Below are 20,666 nucleotides of genomic sequence, written 5' to 3'. Positions count from 1 at the left end.
TTTTTACAAATAAAATATCAATTTATATTTTTTACGTAATAATTCTCAAATGAAATTAGAAAGGTAGAAGTATAACTATAAGCTGGTAATTCATACTACACAATTAAAAGCTCCAAAATATTTTATTTATTTAAATTTCATCTCTAGTTTTGCAATGTAATAATAATAAAATCTACACATTAATCTTGATCACACCACAAGTTTTTCTCTTAACTTTTCTAAACTTTGCGGTCTGTCTGATCAGATCATTTTATTATTATTATTAAATTGTTTTCTTCACCAATCATATATTATTATTTTTGGGTGAACAAAGATTATGTCTTTTCTGTTAATTAAACAATGATACAGAGAGAAAGATAGGATTTTTTTATTATTATTTTTAGTTGTTGGACGTTGGAGCTGCAAGAATACAGTCCAGTTTTTTTTTTGTTCGGCATTGGAGGAAAGCTCCAGAAAATGTAAACCCCACCAAAAAGTACCACAATAAAAAGCCAAAACGACAACTCTTTTCTAGTACCAGTTCTTAATTTGGAGATGCATATATAAATATCTAAATATATATAACCCAAGAACAGGGTAAGAAAGCAAAGTCAGCACCATTCCCACCGAGAAAACCAGCCCTTTTCCTCCGGTTGGCGGACGCGCCACCGTGACACGTCACACGAGGCCAACGAATCTCTGACATAGTTGGCGCCACGTGTCCTACATGAAGCCCTAGCGGGACCCGCACCAGATCTGAAAGCTTCGAGTACTTTACTTCTTCCTTTACCTTATTCTAGGCCTGGCCTCCTCCCTAGCTATATGACCGCACGAACCCTCCTGAGATATCAGCCAATAGGGTGCCTCCATTTCTCACCGGCCTGTCAGATGAGCCAATCACCTCGAACTCGTATCTGGGTTTGGTGCTGAATCACACACAGTCACCGGGGAGCTTTTAATTTTCGTGAGGAGAGAACCCATGTCGTTTTTGAGGCAGAGAAAGGGGAAAGGTCCCAACCCAGAGCTTAAAAATAATGATTTAAATGAAGATAGCGAGAAGGAGAGAGAGAACAGGGAGACAAAGCTGAGAGAAATCGAGAGGAGGAGAAGGAAGTGGTCGTGTATCGATGGTTGTTGCTGGTTTATTGGCTGTATATGTTCGACTTGGTGGTTTATGCTGTTTTTGTACAATACAATGCCGGCTTCGTTCCCTCAGTACGTGACCGAAGCGATTACCGGTCCGTTACCTGACCCACCTGGCGTGAAGTTGCGGAAAGAGGGTTTGAGTGCCAAACATCCGGTCGTGTTTGTTCCCGGTATCGTCACCGGCGGCCTCGAATTGTGGGAGGGGCATCGGTGTGCTGATGACTTGTTTAGGAAGAGGTTGTGGGGCGGCACGTTTGGGGAATTGTATAAAAGGTAATGCAAATATTTACTTTTTGGGTTTGATTTGGTATGGAGTTTCCTTTTTTTGCTGTGTTCTGTTTTGTATGATTTTTGTAGTGAATTTGCTGTTGTGGGTTTTGATTTGTTGGATGAAATTTTCAACTTTTGAATGAGTGTGACGTGAGGGGAGTAGGAGTGGTACTGAAGTGCTAAAGCTGACAATTTCTGCTTTTGCAATGTAAAGCTATGAGGGTGAGAGGTTTCTTAAAGCTTAAGAATCTTTAGGGGACATTGTTTTGGTAAAGCTTAAAATCTTTAGTACAATTAGATCTAATGTTGTTTTAGTTCTTCTGGAAAGGATTTCTTGAATTTATTACTTGCTCTGCATTGCTTCTGTCTGAAGGAAAGTGCTATCCCAGTAGTATTTTATTCACATTGTCCTTGTACTATTGTGAAAACTTATAGCTGATTGTCATGTGATAATTGAAAATGTTATGCAATAATTTTCTTTTTCCTTATGTAACTGGTATGTCAAATAATCATGATTCATGAGACATTATCTAAAATTCACGTGGAGGCTTATAGAAGAGTTAGCTCATGTATTAAGGGCTTGCTCAAAATCTTAATGACGGTTTTATGCAAATTCTAGAAACTTATGCACCGATGTAACTTTCTTAAAAGCTCTATCCTTTATGGTTTTTATTTCTAAGATAAGAATAGGTTAAATAAGATTTAAGATTCAGCTGGACGGATTATGTATAACCAGGATCCTTGTTTTGAAACTTCAATACCCCCTGGCCAGTTCAGATGCTAAACTTGTGTCTTCTTCTACAACCATAGTACTTGATTTAGTCTAGGATGTAACAACACCTTTTGAAGCCATTAATTCAACTAAACTTTTGTAAAACATGATTGTATCTAATATATCAATTACGTTCTATCCAAGGGCCCATGGCTAGTCATCTTATCAGCTGAATTCTGTTAAACAATTATAGGCGTGTGCTGAATATTTCTGATTCTTACTCCTTAAGTTGGATCAAACACCAGCTGTCAGCTTGTGGATTCCTGTCTTTCCAGCCATGTCATTCTTACTTGTTATAGGTATGCACTGCTTTCTTTAGATGTACGGGTTAATCGTACCCGCCCACATATATTTTGTTGCTGGACGATGTTCATTTCATAAATAAAAGGTGGTTTAAACAAGTATTTAGAATGCATTTAGGTGCTGCATCTCATACTAAGTGTCATAATTCAAATTATAATGTTTGATCAAGCGGCACTTCCTTTTTGCTCTTTAAATTTTTCTGGAGAAAATATTAAAACAGCTGGGAAGAAAGGGAACTACGAAAATGTATCATGTCTTTTGCACGACTTGTCCAATGTTATATTTTCTTCATGTTGTAACTTTGTCAGGTTGTTTTAGTTTCCAAATCTCTCTGTTTTTCTTACTGTTTTCCAGAAGTAATTAGGTGGATTGATTTCTATGGGTGGATTATTTTTATTTTTACAGACCATTATGCTGGGCTGAGCATATGTCTCTGGATAATGAAACTGGAATGGACCAGTCAGGCGTAAGGGTAAGACCTGTATCTGGACTTGTGGCAGCTGATTACTTTGCACCAGGTTATTTTGTCTGGGCAGTTTTAATTGCTAACTTGGCTCGGATTGGATATGAAGAAAAAACCATGTATATGGCTGCATATGATTGGAGATTATCATTTCAAAACACTGAGGTATTGTTAAGTCAGTCATTGATTTTCTTGAAGATTCCCTCAGGAGGCTCATTTGAAAGAATGTACTGTCTTTGTTTTTGTTGTTCTTTTTTTGCAGTATGTATCTTTCAGCCCTAAAATGAGCTACTCTGATTGATTTGATTAGGTAAGGGACCAAACTTTAAGCAGGATAAAGAGCAATATTGAACTGATGGTTACTACAAATGGTGGGAAAAAGGTTGTAGTTATTCCTCATTCAATGGGTGTTCTTTACTTTCTGCATTTCATGAAGTGGGTCGAGGCACCAGCACCAATGGGAGGTGGGGGTGGATCAGATTGGTGTGCAAAGCATATCAAAGCTGTAATGAACATTGGAGGACCATTCTTAGGTGTTCCAAAAGCAGTCTCAGGGCTTTTCTCCATTGAAGCAAAGGATATTGCTGTTGCCAGGTTTTGCTCTTGACCTATGCTGTGTAATAGGATGATAATTAGGCCATTTTCTCGTTATTATTATATCTTTCACTCTTAGAATTACAGTATAGCTGAATACAGTTTGTGCGGTAATTGGTACGCTTTCAGTTAATAACAGTATGCCAATAAAATAGTTTTTATGTCACAGTTGAGTTTACCTGGATACTTTATTTTTTATTGTTATCCTTATCCATGTAGTGCTTGATGGACTAGTATCATTTTCAGTCTTAAAGTTGGGAGGAAGAAAATATCGTAACACCCAACAATTTAATTCTAATTTTGAAATAAAAAATGCTTTTCACTCCATAAGCCTTCTGGTGTATTACATGATACTCTATCATTTGTGTGGTTTCTGTTACATTCATTGGTAAATCTTTCTTCCTTTGCATTGAAATCAATCTACTGTACAAATTGAAAACATTCCATCTTATAACCTTTTTACGTCTACCAATGAATGGATTTTTATATATTTATTAAACTTTTAAAATCAAAATTAGTTTCCAAGAAGCATGTCACTTTTTGTTGGGGCATTTGATGAACTGTTATTCTCTAATAATGCAGGGCCTTCGCACCAGGTGTTTTAGATAAGGATGTTTTTGGTCTTCAGACTTTACAGCACATGATGCGGATGACCCGCACATGGGATGCAACAATGTCAATGATACCCAAAGGAGGTGAGACTATATGGGGTGGCCTTGATCGGTCACCTGAAGGATTTTATGATTGTACTGCAAAGAAGCTGAAGAACAATGGCACACTAGCAAACGGCCAAAATGGAGCAATAAATAAGGGTTCAACTAAGGGAGTGAATTACGGGAGAATGATATCATTTGGGAAAGATATAGCTGCAGTACATTCTTCTGAGATTGAGAGGATCGATTATAGGGTACTTTCTGACTTTGGCACTTCATTTTATTATAAATTGACAGTTCTTCTGTTAGTAAAAAGTTCCTTATGAGTCTGTGACACAGTTGGTTATAGACATAATTGCAATTGGACCTATGTTAGTTTATTTTTGTACTTAAATGGTTAATTGTCAGGGCGCTGAAAAGGGTAATAACCTTGTGAACACGACAAAATGTGATGTTTGGACGGAGTACCATGAAATGGGTGTTGGGAGTGTCAAGGCTATTGCAGATTACAAAGCTTACACTGTTACAGAAATTTTGGATCTGCTTCATTTTGTCGCCCCAAAGTTGATGGCACGAGGAGGAGCTCACTTTTCTTACGGAATTGCAGACGATTTGAAGGACCCAAAATATCAACATTACAAATACTGGTCGAACCCTTTGGAAACAGAGTGAGTTCTAGTTTTATGAATCCCTTTAGTTTGATTAATTGTGTGCTTAAAATATTGGTTCAGAGGTTTTGATTTCATGCTGTTGTCTTAACTAAAAGCAAACATCTAACTTGCTTATCGCCTGCCTTGCTGAAGAAATTTAGACTAAACTGCTATCAAAATTTGTGTGTGCATTAATTTAAGGTATTGAGAAGCTATCCTCCAATCTGGAAAAATATAATAAGTTGATCACTTATGTGTGTTCTCTTATTAGACTAAGGTAACCAATATATCTATGAGCTGGTGATTGTGGACTTGTATTATCCAAGTAATGCGACCTTTAGCCTCATTGTTGTTAAACCTCCTGAACTGCTTTTTCAGATTACCAAATGCGCCAGACATGGAGATATATACAATGTACGGAGTAGGTATTCCCACGGAAAGAGCTTATGTGTACAAGCTAACTCCTCCTTCAGAATGCTACATTCCCTTCCAGATAGACACCTCGGCAGAGGGTGGAAATGAGGACCCATGTTTGAAAGGTGGAGTTTTCTTGAGCGATGGAGATGAAACTGTCCCTGTTTTGAGTTCGGGTTTCATGTGCGCAAAAGGTTGGCGGGGGAAGACTCGGTTTAATCCTTCTGGCGTCCGTACATACATAAGGGAGTACGATCATGCTCCTCCAGCCAATCTTTTAGAAGGCCGAGGCACTCAAAGTGGCGCTCATGTCGATATAATGGGAAATTTTGCACTCATAGAAGACATTATAAGAGTAGCCGCTGGTGCAACTGGCGATGAGTTAGGTGGAGATCGAGTGTTCTCTGATATTTTCAAGTGGTCCGAGGCAATTGATTTACAACTCTAACATATTACACGGTGAGTTTTCTTTATTAGGTTTCTATGCATAACTACCTCATTGCAAATTTTGACCCTTTTTTTCTTTCTTTCTTTCAAGTTTTCAGTAATGGCTACGTTCTTACTTAAACCCCGGAACTTCAAAAGCAAGACACGCATGGTGAATTAGAAATGAAAATGGTTGCTGTGTTGATTAAAGCTACAGCTCTCATTACATATTTTAGAAAGAAAAAAATGAAGACAGTGAAGTGAGAGAGCTGGTTTCAGAAACAAGTTCATCACAACCAGTAGTATTCATCTATAGTTGCAGTCTTCATTTTTTTGGGGGGAAGCACTTATTCCTCGTTGTTATCTGATTGAAATTCTTATATTCAATTAATTTATTCTCACAGGTGGTTGCATATTCCTTTCTATATTTTCTTGGATTATATACCATATTAATTTTTACTGTTTAATTACCTGCCTTGTCTAGTATAATACGTTTTTAGGCTTGATCAAAAACAAGACCAAGACTAAGACCAAGACCATGTCCAAGTCCAAATTCTCATTTATTAAAACAAAATTAAACAAATAAAGAGAGTTGAATATTCAGCAAACTTTGTCCTGAGGAGACAACCTTAGTTAAATAAAGGTATGAGGAATGTCACGTTAGGTGAAACGTTTCTATCCAAATGTGACTAAACTTTGTCTCAGTCATTGGTAATGATTAAAATAAACCGTAAATAAAGACCTAGGCAGACACTAGCTAGGTTGAGCCCCAACTTGATTATTATTGGCATCTTATCATATAATATATTATTATCACATTTTTGCTTAAAATAAAGTACATGGCTTGATTTTATAATTAAATAATACTGAGGAAATATAAATAATTGGTTTTTCTTTTTTGTCTTTTTGATACGTATAAAGAGTCAAATATGTGTAAAATAAAAGTATCCATCCACTTTAAATAATTAATTCCTTTAATTAAATATCTAACAAAATGACATAATATCCCACTTTTTTAATAAACATGATCAAAGCCATTAACTTTACTGTTATTTTTACTTTTATCATATAATACTTAAATAATTACTTTAATTTTTTAGTTCCACAATTGTTTTTTAAGGCATAATAAAATAAGATTAAGAAATGTGTTAGAAATGTGTTTTATATAAGGGTTTGTTTGGAAAGTAATTGAATTTTAAGTGTAATTTGAGATAATTACTTAATTTAGGTGTTGTTGGAGGAATTTCAACAACACTAAATATGTACTAATTTAGAATAGTAAGTACTCAAAAAAATATAGTAAAATTATATGCAAGTATATAAATAATATATAAAAAATACAAAAAAAAAAATAAAATTATAGTGGTCCAGCTTTGAGGCTTGAACTTTCTCTACTTTTGAATAGTACTCTTGATTTGTATTATTATTGAGTTCATTTTAAATGGAGGTAGATGCAATTATTTACATGGTAGTAGGTAATCGTTACAAAATGTAAATGTAGTTATAATAAGATCTAAGGATGTGCAGAAAGTTATTCAATCTAGTTACAACTGACTGATCTAATTCCAACTGATCTAATAGAATCAGATATCCATCATAATTGGATCGGATCGGTTGTTGGATGAGACATCCGATCCAATGAATAACCGACCAAACCGATCTAATTATCATCCAATTATATTTATATATTTTTAATATAATAATTTTATATATTTAATATATTTTATTTAAAAAATATAAATTAATTGATTTAATACACATTTAACACATGAGATTAAAGAAGAAGAAAAAACTTTAGATTTAAAATATTAATTTTTATCTTTCTAAACGCTAATAAAATTGTCAATGCGTATTGAATTAATTTTATTTTATATATTTTTTTCTTTTTAATGAAATTAACTTAAATGGTGACTAAAATAGATTGGATAGATCTAATCCAATCCAATAAAAAACTAGTTAATGCATCCAATGGTTGGAACTAATCCAATCCAATACATCTATTGGATCGGATGACTCAATTCGATTGTATTGGATCGAATGGCAAAATTCAATATCCAATAAATAATTGGATTGGATCGGTTGGGTCTAAATTCATTGGACGTGATCCAATGAACACCCCTATTAAGATCGTTACAACTTATAATTATAATTGGCATAGTAATCATATTGATTGTATCAGTTATAAAATAAGAACATTCACTTTAACGACATTTGAATGTTTTGAGCGTTATTTTTGTTGTTTGGTCGTACTTTTTCTGTTCATATTGTGGGTTTTACTTGATATTACAAAGTCTCTTTTTTTTAAGTTCTTCTTACGGGACAGAATTTATCACATTAACAGTTGTAGTATTATAAGCTCGTGCGTGCCGTGTTGGCTCAACCCGTATTTATCCGTCATGTTGTGCTGTGCCACAGAAAAATATGGGTTGTGTCGTGTCATATCAATATTTTTAAAGGGTAGGCCCAATATTTTCGTGTCGTACTTTGCTCGTGTATGCCCGTATTTCTTAAACAGGTCAGTCCATTTTTATATTCGAGCTTAAATTCGTGCTTTACTTTTTCATATATTTTTTTTACAATTACTAAATTATTTGTATATTTCAAAATTTTAGTTATATAATTTATATAACTTTTGATTAATATTTTACAAGTAATCATATAAAAATATATTAACATTAGAATTTAAATATTTACTTATAAATATTTAATTTTTATATCACACTATAAATAAATTAATATATAATCTTAATTTTTCATGTTTTAATAGTTTTAATTATAAAATTATAATATTTAGTATTATATTTAAATTTTATTATTATTTTAACTTATTTATAATTGATAAATGTATATCTTATTATTATTATTAATAAATTATAAGGTTTTTTAACATGTCGTAATGTATTTTTTGGGCTTATCGTGTATTGTGTTTTTGGGCTAGGTTGTTCGTGCTTACGTGTTGTGTCTTTCGTGTTTCTCGTGTTGTGTCATGCTAAGGACATATTTTTCGTGTCGTGTCAATTTGTAGTATTGTGTCGTGTCGTGTCGTGTCCAAATCCATACTTTTTCGTGTCTAGTTGTGCTCAATGTTCATACTTTCCGGACTCGTGCCAGTTTCTTGTCATGTCAAAAAACTCAACCCATATTACATTTTTATTTTGGACCCTGTATTTTGTAAAAGTTACCAATTGGATCCTCTGTTTTGTTAAATGACAAAATGGACCCTGTATTTTCTAAAATGGTAAAAATAGGACCCTGAGCTTAATTTTTAACAACTTTTTTTAAAAATTAATTACTTGAAGACAATTGCTAACACGAACATATACGAAAAATTAAACAGCTTTGTCATAACACTTTTAGATCGGATTATTATTAAATTTTATTTTGAAAAAAATCAATTCAGTGTCCTATTTGTACACTTTTAAAAAATACAGTGTCCATTTTGTCATTTAACAAAACAGAAAGTCTAATTAGTAATTTTTGCAAAACGCATGGTCCAAAATAGTATTTACCTTATTTTAAATAGGGTAAATAGTGGCATAAGTATCCAAAGTTTTGGGTTTGTAAGCGGCATAAACTCAATGATTTTTTTTAGCGCCATAAATACCCAATGTTTATAAAACTGTAATTTTCTTCCAGTTTCATCAGTACAGAGTTTGTTATTGTCTTAAACAGGACACTTATAAGACTCAAATTCTAGATTCTTTGGTTTGGACGAAAATATGTAATATTAGTTACTTCCAAATCTTTTTTTAATAAATTTAAAACGTAACCTGTTACTGATGAAAATAGAGAAAAATTACAGTTTTACAATGAGTACTTATACCACTAAAAAAATCATTAGATTTATGCCGCTTACAAACTCAAAACTTTGAGTATTTATGCCGCTATTTATCCCTTTAAATATATTATAACTAATGAATTACGGATTGAGAGCAAGAAAGATTACATAATATATAATTTATGCGAGAGAATTAATAATAGATTATATTATAATAAATTGTAAATAATAACAAATATTTGACACATTAAATGTGATAGATAATATTTTTCTCGTTTGGGGGTGTGGAAATTATTGTACAATTAATCAATATAGTAATTATATAATATTTTAAAATACAAGATGAGGAAATAGTAATTACATAAATTTATATTCTTTTATTTGATAAAATAATGTTAGTAATTAATATTAATAGTAATAATACACAATAATATTATTTAATATTTTAAACATTTTGTAGTAATTATATAATGTAATTATACTTAAGGGATTTTTTCATCTATAGCTTTATTAGGGTCAAATTTTACATTTTTATTACTATATGAGAAAATAAACCAAATTAGAAAAACTAAAGTTTTTTTTTTCAAAAATACGGGAGTCTTCTTCCCCAAAAAACTTCTCCTTCTTAAAAGAGCAAAATAAAGTGAGTTGTTCTTCATTGGAGGCAACACTCCACCCAAACAATCAAGTGATGGACATCTAAAATTAACAGCTACCAAAGATATAAAAGTTTTTTGTGATCTCCATGAATGCCCACTAGGAACTTTGGGTTGATCTCCATTAACGCCGGCGATAAGCTTTTCTTCGATATTCTGCCATGGCAGTCGGATCACCGTGGGGAGATCTCCATGAAGCCGACGAGAAAGGATCAACAATCGAGGAGGAGATCTAATGAAATCATTGAATATCAACGATTGAGGGAGATCTCCTTGGATTTTCATATACCCACACATTTTGCGTTTTCTTTTAAAAAAAAAAAACAAATCTGATTTTTTTTGAATAAAAAAATTGATGTTGTTACTGCATTTAATTTCTGGGAAATATAAAAAGAACAGTGAGTGTGTGTTAAAATTTCAATATAAAAATATGTTGCGTTTATGTTGTTTTTAAGTTTTATTTACGTTATTTTTTCATCTTCCCAAAATTGAAAGTTAAATGTACATGCAATACAATAATAACACAAATATAACTGAATGTGACAAGAAGATATTGCAAATATGTAGAAAAATTATGTATACTGATGCAATAACAACATTAGTAGTTGTTTTGTGTGTTTGCTATAATTACTTGTTCATCAATCGATATTGTTTTGGTTGAAAGCAACAAAAACTACACAATATCTACAAAAGAATAATTAAGTTGTTTTCATATTATTGTGAAGTTTTTTTTTTTTTGTGTTGTTTTTGCAACATGAAAATATTACATAAAATTAAGTTGTTTTCGTGTTATTTTAAAGTTTGTTATGAATTACTATACACTACACTAGTTGTTCAATATGTAAAAAAATAGAATTTTACATGTCAAAACAAAAATGTATCTTATCTCTTACATTAAGACATGTAAAATAATAAGAGATCACACATTATATTGATTTTCAATAAAGTGGGGGGATTGATAGGAAGAGAATGTAAATATGAAGAAAAATTACTTATATTTAGTAATAACATTGTTCGTTATTTTACCGTTATTTTAAAGTTGTAAATACGTTGTTTGATTTTGTTGCTTTTTGAGCATGTTGCTTTCACGTTGTTTGTACGTTGAGTTTCAGTTATTAAAATTTGTAGTGTAACGCCCTGACTCTCAGGGACGCCATGTGTGTGCTTTTATAAACTTATTATTATTACTAATCTATAAATTTTTAGAAAAAATGTAGTTTAATTAAAACCTTTAATTAAATTCAACATAAAGACTTTCATTTTAAATACTGTTGTAATATGGGGATCCCCTGCTAAGAAAATTCTTTTACAACTAATTACAATTCCATTTGAACAAGAATAGGTTATACATCAAATCATAGAAAAGGGTTGATCCTGCTTCACAAAAGCCAAGACAACACGGTTGATATGTACACTGCTGGAAGACCTTTGACCCATGGCCGAACAGAACTGCTAATCTTCTTACCTGCACCATGAAGTACCCGTGAGTCACAGTGACTCAGCAAGAAAAGCTATTAGATAAAGAAAATCATGGAAAATAATAGCAAATTATAGTACCACAGATTATACAAACCAAGAGATCATTCTCTTTCAACGTACATATACAATTCAACGTCTATACAGGCAAACTTGTTACAAAATTAAGAGTATTTATAGTTATACATAATCAATAACCTCAGTGTTTCATAAAACACCCTAATCATATAGTATTGTAAACACTTACTTTTAATGCTTCATAAAGCACTCCAGTTCACACATTAACATATCAACTCAATCTTTGTACTTCATAAAGCATTCTAATCATGCATTATTACAACAAAAGTGATTAACTTCACAAGCAACATAACATCCATTCAGTCCCACTATAACATAATATATTCAATTACAACTCATCATATAACAACACACTTAATCCATCTCACGACCTCGTAATCACACAATCCCGGTACCTCATAAAGTACCCTTACCACTCGTTACCCACGAGCTACATATGTCACTATCGTTGCCCGATATAGCAAACGATAAGTAAGAAACCTATCTGCGGTTTCAGGAGTAATTACTCATAACGGTGATAACCGTTTCTTTTACTCGATCATAATCGAGCCACAACGATAATAATTGTTTCATAATACTTCCCTCGATCATAATCGAGTCAAATGATGATAATTGTTTCATAATATTTCCCTCGATCATAATCGAGTCAAACGATGATAATCGTTTCTTATCATTACCCTCGATCATAATCAAGTCACAACGATGATAATCGTTTCCTATTAATTTCCCTCGATCATCATCGAGTCACAACCAATACATATCATTAACCTCGATTAAGATTAAGTCACAACAACGTATAACAAGATTTCGATCTTAATCGAAACTGTAACAATCATAACATTAACCTTATACAATATTTAATACTTTTCTTACCTCAAGTCCAAAGTCAAGTATGTGGGCCGACCTGAGTGGAACGATGCTCGACACTTTCGAGTCCTATGTCACGGCAAAGGTAAATCAATAAGGGTCTATTCCAAAACACTGTCTAAAACTCGCATAAAATAACCTAGGGTTTTCTACCAAATCTTATCGTAAGAACACCCTAAAGTAAAATATATCTTTTGGCTCTAAACTATGTCTCATACTGTAGAGCTCTTCATAAGCTTCAAAACAGTATATAGAATATCTAAAACGGACACCCGAGTGAAAAGTTATGGCTAAAATACGAAAAATCGGCGATTCCTGAAAATTAACCATCCGGAATTCCGGTTGGTGCAGCCCTGTACCATTCGGAATTCCGGTTCATCACACCAGAAAGTCAAAAATTTTAGATCTTCAAAGTCCCAAAACTTGCTCCAAACCTAACCAATTGTTCCCAAACTTCACAGAACAGTTCTATAACATGTATGCAACATATCTCAACACTCAAAACCAACAATTAACTTAAAATCACAACTTCACCATTGTTGAGTGAGTTTTGAGCTCTTAAACTCTAACTCACTCAACTCAAACTACAACTACAAACTCAATCACACCTGCCAAACTGCTCCAAATCAAACCAAAATCATATACTCAACATAATCCAAGCATCAATTAACATCACCTCATCCATTTAACCAAAATTGCATAATTAAGTGAAATTAAACTTAATAAAATTCACCTAAATCAATTCAAATGAAACAACCACTAATTCTAATTGATTTAAACTTAAATAAACTCTAAATCCAGCCTACAAACACATCCTCAACTCTCCTTAGCATAACAGCCTTGAAATTGAACTAAACCCTAAGCAAAAACTCAATTCAAATCATGAAATTTCAAGGAAAAGAACATGAGACTCACCTTTAATCTTGGGCAGAACCTTGGGTTAGCTTAAACCAATCTAAACTTGGTTGATTGAAGAATAAAAACTCAGCTTCAAATGGCTTCTTAGGATTTTCGAGAGAGAGAGAAAGAGAGAGCAACGTATATGTATTCTAATTTTTTTTTTCCTTTTATCTAACATTTCCTATCTTTAATTTAAATAAATAAAGAAAAAAAAAAACCTAAATTATAATTCTAATTCAGCCAACAAAAATTCAAAATCCATATAAGACAAAACTAAAATAATACTTGGTAAAATGACTATTTTACCCCTCCCTTAAAGCTTTAGTTATAACTTAACCTAAGGGTATTTCGGTCATTTTCTAACTTTCCCGATTACTTCTCAACATTTTAACCTAGTCCGGTATAATTCCAATATAACACAATTTCAACCATCGTGACATTTCTGACCATTCTGTCGAGTTCCACAATTGTCAGGCCCGAAAATATTTTATTCGAATTATGGTATCTACGATACCCACATATTTCAATACAATCTCCGTAATTAATAAATTACGCTTTATTATTCATTTACTCATATTTTCCTAATCAACTCGTAATTAGTTTAAGTAGGATTATAATCCAACTCTAATACCCACTTAATCACATATTTAATAAAATATGTCTGATTAAAATATCAATACATTTTTCGGGATATTACAACTATCCCCTCCTTATATAAATTTCGTCCTCGAAATTATTCAAACAACTCGAGATACAGCTCTCGCAACTGCGACCTCAACTCCCAAATCGCCTTTCAATCTTATTGTTCTTTCACAGCACTAGAACTAGTGATATAGTCTTGGTTCCGCAACACTTTCTCTTTTCTGTTCAAAAATCTGTACCGATTGTTCCTCATATAACAAGTCTGTTTGAAACTCAATATTCTCCCAACTCCGTATATGGATTTCTTCGACTTTGTATTTCTAAAACCTTGAAGCATATATTGTAAACTTTAGATAAAACAGGGAGTATGGCTAGCTAATAAGCTACCCGACCTTCCCTTTCCAAAAACTCAAACAGACTGATTAACCTGGGACTTAACTCCCCTTTCTAACCGATTTCTGAATTTTCCCTTTCATTGAAACCACCTGAAGAAAGATAGGATTCCCAATTTGAAATTTAATATTTCTACACTTAAGATCAACATAGCTCTTTCATCTATTATATAAGAAATACGCAAACTTAAATCTTTAAACTGCATTAGTATCACATTAACAATACTCTAATAACTGTTAATTTAGAATCTTCCATTCAGTATCCTTACCGGACTGATACACTAATTTAATTTATATCATAAAATTTCCCTCAAACAAAATCAAAAGTCATTTGTCATGCTAGTGCCAAACCTCTTCTCGTGCTTCTAAAGTTCGGAGTCACTCTGCTGGGCCATTTCATTTCTTTCCAACAAATTGCACTACAATGTAATATTAACAAGTTGTCCAATCACGATCTCAATTCTTATTCTGGTTACATTTCCAGTAACCTTTGGTAAGATCTTTTCGGTTTAAAATTTTCACTACTAATTAACTTCCCAAAGTAGAAGGTAATCACACCGTTAAAATTTCAATCGACTCTAACTGTCACTATTGCCTCTTATCTAAATTCTCCCAAAAGAAACAATATTTCCGGCTTTTGTGTTCTATATAGACTTCACATTCTCACCATACAGATAATGTGCCTCACTTTCAGTGCAAAACAATTATTACCAATTCAATATCATAACTGAAATACCATTGCTCATACTCCTTCAATTGGTCTAAGTAGTTAAGCAACAACTCTCCTAAACTGTGTAAAAATACGATCTAGTTCTTGTTTAGAAGTGTCACGACATACCACATTATCTCCTCACTAACTAACAATGTTAACATTGTTTCGATAGTTAATCTTTGTTTCAATTCTTTCGACCTAACTCCACTAAAACTGTAAACTTTCCTCAACAAATAATCCGTAGCATTCTATTAATTCCAGAAAACCTTTAACCTCAGTTGTAAACTTGGGTTGAAGTCAACTCTAAATTGCTTTGGAAATACCTTTCTCTTAAATCTTCAACTGGTAATAACCAGATCGAAGACCGATCTCAAAAAAGAAAGAAAAAAAAATGGTACTTCCTTAACATTAATCATCACGATTTCTATCCTTGACAAAGAAATACTTACTCTTCGTCATGAGTTTATTTAATTTCCATCGATCAATACACTTTTGTAAAGTTTCATTCTTCTTCTTCACAAATAAAATTGGCGTACCCCAGGATGGGATACAAAGTCCAACAATTTCAAGTCCAACATCGAGCATCCCCTGTAACTGAACCTTCAACCATCTCAAATACCATTTGATACGAAGTTTAAGATATAACTCTGCCCAAGTACCAAATTTATTTCAAAATCAATCTCCCATTTAATAGTAACTCCAATAACTTCCCTGAAAAGACATTCAGAAATTCTCAGACCACTGGAACGTATTCTGGTCCCATAGGTATTCTTCATAATATATACCTTACTAGTTAAGAAACGGATGCATCCATTCCACATTAAATCTCTTGCCTTAAATGTTGAAATTAATGAAATTCAGGACTCTTGAACCTTGCCCACGAACACGAATGGGTCCTCACCTTTAGGTCCAAGAGTTACCATCTTTCTTTCACAATCGATAATTGCATTAAACTTTACAAATCAATCCATTCCTAATTCATCCTCATGATTTTCTAATCTTAGCTCAACAATTACAACCAAGCATTCCCTTCTTCCTCTACAACTCGAGAAGGGATTTGAACCACTTGCTGTAGAATAACTAGTTCTACAGTAAAAGTAGAGTACCAGAACCACTTAGCAACACATCTTTAACTTTTACAATCTTCCAATCATCCTTCTCGAAATATAAGTTTACGTTGTATCAAAATCAATTAAAACTATTAACAAAGTATGATTCATAGAAGTTCAACTTATCACGGTGGAAAGACTAGCACCAGTCTCAGTCTAGATCAAACAAACTCCCACAAAAATCTAAAATGTTATCACCCTTTTTAATCCAGTCACGGCAACAATAGGCAGCTTCTTCTAAATGGCCTACTACCCCATGCTAAAAACACACTCTCATGTGGCATTCACTTTGCTAGTGTCTATTACATCTCGACCTTACACTCTTAGCAAAAGAGGTTAAATCAACCACCTGAGCATATAACTAGAAAACCCCTAGTTACTAAACAATTATACCCACATTCCGAGCGATATACTTTTCCCACCTTCAACTAAATTAGACTCCCTAGCGGCCTTAACAGCCGCTTCTTGAAAACAGAACTTGGCCAATCGGTCCGGTTTAGTATCATTCTCCATCCCCACACTGTCCGGGATCAACTATGCAAGTTCTACTACCTTGCCACTCGGATAATCTCTTACTTCATAGCATTCATTTGCTCTCAGCCCTGTGGTAGTGGAAGATTTATACCCACACCACCTACCCCGAGACTAACAGGCTCTCATTTTTGACTTACTAGATCACCTCAGGTACACCTCCTAGTGTGATCATTCCTTTCTCATAGTTAAAATCTTTTTAACTTGAATTAATGCTAATAAGCATTACCGCACATGCATAGACATACTTAGCAACTTTATATCAAAAAAAAAAAAACTTATCACACTTCTCGAACAACTTTACACATATCAAATAAGAAGACAATTCAAACAATTAGTAAATGATCCACTAATCAACTAACAATCAGCACTTACTAAGCCATGAGTCGAACGAGTCTTTGCAGCCAATGTACATATCAAGCCAGTCTTCAGGATCTTTAAACCTTGGTCGCTCTGATACCATGTTGTAACGCCCTGACTCTCAGGGACGCCACGTGTGTGCTTTTATAAACTTATTATTATTACTAATCTATAAATTTTTAGAAAAAATGTAGTTTAATTAAAACCTTTAATTAAATTCAACATAAAGACTTTCATTTTAAATACTGTTGTAATATGGGGATCCCCTGCTAAGAAAATTCTTTTACAACTAATTACAATTCCATTTGAACAAGAATAGGTTATACATCAAATCATAGAAAAGGGTTGATCCTGCTTCACAAAAGCCAAGACAACATGGTTGATATGTACACTGCTGGAAGACCTTTGACCCATGGCCGAACAGAACTGCTAATCTTCTTACCTGCACCATGAAGTACCCGTGAGTCACAGTGACTCAGCAAGAAAAGCTACTAGATAAAGAAAATCATGGAAAATAATAGCAAATTATAGTACCACAGATTATACAAACCAAGAGATCATTCTCTTTCAACGTACATATACAATTCAACGTCTATACATGCAAACTTGTTACAAAATTAAGAGTATTTATAGTTATACATAATCAATAACCTCAGTGTTTCATAAAACACCCTAATCATATAGTATTGTAAACACTTACTTTTAATGCTTCATAAAGCACTCCAGTTCACACATTAACATATCAACTCAATCTTTGTACTTCATAAAGCATTCTAATCATGCATTATTACAACAAAAGTGATTAACTTCACAAGCAACATAACATCCATTCAGTCCCACTATAACATAATATATTCAATTACAACTCATCATATAACAACACACTTAATCCATCTCACGACCTCGTAATCACACAATCCCGGTACCTCATAAAGTACCCTTACCACTCGTTACCCACGAGCTACATATGTCACTATTGTTGCCCGATATAGCAAACGATAAGTAAGAAACCTATCTGCGGTTTCAGGAGTAATTACTCATAACGGTGATAACCGTTTCTTTTACTCGATCATAATCGAGCCACAACGATAATAATTGTTTCATAATACTTCCCTCGATCATAATCGAGTCAAATGATGATAATTGTTTCATAATATTTCCCTCGATCATAATCGAGTCAAACGATGATAATCGTTTCTTATCATTACCCTCGATCATAATCAAGTCACAACGATGATAATCGTTTCCTATTAATTTCCCTCGATCATCATCGAGTCACAACCAATACATATCATTAACCTCGATTAAGATTAAGTCACAACAACGTATAACAAGATTTCGATCTTAATCGAAACTGTAACAATCATAACATTAACCTTATACAATATTTAATACTTTTCTTACCTCAAGTCCAAAGTCAAGTATGTGGGCCGACCTGAGTGGAACGATGCTCGACACTTTCGAGTCCTATGTCACGGCAAAGGTAAATCAATAAGGGTCTATTCCAAAACACTGTCTAAAACTCGCATAAAATAACCTAGGGTTTTCTACCAAATCTTATCGTAAGAACACCCTAAAGTAAAATATATCTTTTGGCTCTAAACTATGTCTCATACTGTAGAGCTCTTCATAAGCTTCGAAACAGTATATAGAATATCTAAAACGGACACCCGAGTGAAAAGTTATGGCTAAAATACGAAAAATCGGCGATTCCTGAAAATTAACCATCCGGAATTCCGGTTGGTGCAGCCCTGTACCATTCGGAATTCCGGTTCATCACACCAGAAAGTCAAAAATTTTAGATCTTCAAAGTCCCAAAACTTGCTCCAAACCTAACCAATTGTTCCCAAACTTCACAGAACAGTTCTATAACATGTATGCAACATATCTCAACACTCAAAACCAACAATTAACTTAAAATCACAACTTCACCATTGTTGAGTGAGTTTTGAGCTCTTAAACTCTAACTCACTCAACTCAAACTACAACTACAAACTCAATCACACCTGCCAAACTGCTCCAAATCAAACCAAAATCATATACTCAACATAATCCAAGCATCAATTAACATCACCTCATCCATTTAACCAAAATTGCATAATTAAGTGAAATTAAACTTAATAAAATTCACCTAAATCAATTCAAATGAAACAGCCACTAATTCTAATTGATTTAAACTTAAATAAACTCTAAATCCAGCCTACAAACACATCCTCAACTCTCCTTAGCATAACAGCCTTGAAATTGAACTAAACCCTAAGCAAAAACTCAATTCAAATCATGAAATTTCAAGGAAAAGAACATGAGACTCACCTTTAATCTTGGGCAGAACCTTGGGTTAGCTTAAACCAATCTAAACTTGGTTGATTGAAGAATAAAAACTCAGCTTCAAATGGCTTCTTAGGATTTTCGAGAGAGAGAGAAAGAGAGAGCAACGTATATGTATTCTAATTTTTTTTTTCCTTTTATCTAACATTTCCTATCTTTAATTTAAATAAATAAAAAAAAAAAACCTAAATTATAATTCTAATTCAGCCAACAAAAATTCAAAATCCATATAAGACAAAACTAAAATAATACTTGGTAAAATGACTATTTTACCCCTCCCTTAAAGCTTTAGTTATAACTTAACCTAAGGGTATTTCGGTCATTTTCTAACTTTCCCGATTACTTCTCAACATTTTAACCTAGTCCGGTATAATTCCAATATAACACAATTTCAACCATCGTGACATTTCTGACCATTCTGTCGAGTTCCACAATTGTCAGGCCCGAAAATATTTTATTCGAATTATGGTATCTACGATACCCACATATTTCAATACAATCTCCGTAATTAATAAATTACGCTTTATTATTCATTTACTCATATTTTCCTAATCAACTCGTAATTAGTTTAAGTAGGATTATAATCCAACTCTAATACCCACTTAATCACATATTTAATAAAATATGTCTGATTAAAATATCAATACATTTTTCGGGATATTACATGTAGATTCTTTAAATTATATATACAGTTGTTTTTATGTTTTTATATCGTTGTTAAATGGTTGTTAACAATTTTAAAAAGCTACTAACAACTATTGTTTTTTTTTAAAAAAACTATTATACCAATACTTGATGTAGAAATTAAAAATATAATAATAGTTGTTTTTCATTGTACTAAAAAATATAAACAAATAAAAAAAATTATAATTTTCAATATCCTATGCAAGATACATGTGAAATTAAATAGAAAAATATTTAAAAAATTATAAAAATAAAGTTTCTTAAAAAATATTGCTCTTCAGCGCATGCAACCAAAACCAAATAGCTCAATTATTAATTCATGTACAGTAGCTTCAACTTTCTTAAAAGACTTTGAAACATTTTCTTGTATACTTTTAATGTTTGCAACTCATGACTTCATTCTACCAAAGGAATAGAAATGAACAACAAGTCTATTCTGATCAACTTTGAAGTTCATCATTACTAGAAATCAAGTCCTGCAGC

General features: G+C 32.9%; 1 protein-coding gene across 3 annotated transcripts; it reads left to right on the top strand.

The window, feature by feature from the left end:
* Positions 1–321: 321 nt before the first annotated feature.
* On the top strand, positions 322–6,083 carry LOC115705212 (phospholipid:diacylglycerol acyltransferase 1). Of its 3 annotated transcripts, XM_061105273.1 has the most exons (8): positions 1,257–1,398; positions 2,361–2,466; positions 2,876–3,098; positions 3,244–3,527; positions 4,110–4,434; positions 4,589–4,848; positions 5,209–5,703; positions 5,783–6,083. In XM_061105273.1, the coding sequence occupies exons 3-7, from the start codon at positions 2,898–2,900 to the stop codon at positions 5,690–5,692; spliced, it is 1,554 nt and encodes a 517-aa protein (XP_060961256.1). In that variant the 5' UTR covers positions 1,257–1,398; positions 2,361–2,466; positions 2,876–2,897; the 3' UTR covers positions 5,693–5,703; positions 5,783–6,083. The 3 variants fall into 3 exon arrangements, with proteins under 3 accessions (XP_030488335.2, XP_030488334.2, XP_060961256.1); XM_030632475.2 differs by lacking the exon at positions 2,361–2,466 and having other exon boundaries at positions 322–1,398; positions 5,790–6,083; XM_030632474.2 differs by lacking the exon at positions 2,361–2,466 and having other exon boundaries at positions 322–1,398.
* Positions 6,084–20,666: the final 14,583 nt, after the last annotated feature.

This window comes from Cannabis sativa, chromosome 1 (genome assembly GCF_029168945.1).
Source record: "Cannabis sativa cultivar Pink pepper isolate KNU-18-1 chromosome 1, ASM2916894v1, whole genome shotgun sequence".
NCBI classification, from domain to species: Eukaryota; Viridiplantae; Streptophyta; class Magnoliopsida; order Rosales; family Cannabaceae; genus Cannabis; species Cannabis sativa.
The sequence above is the reverse complement of the archived record's forward strand: the minus strand, read 5'-3'. Positions and strand labels throughout refer to the sequence as shown.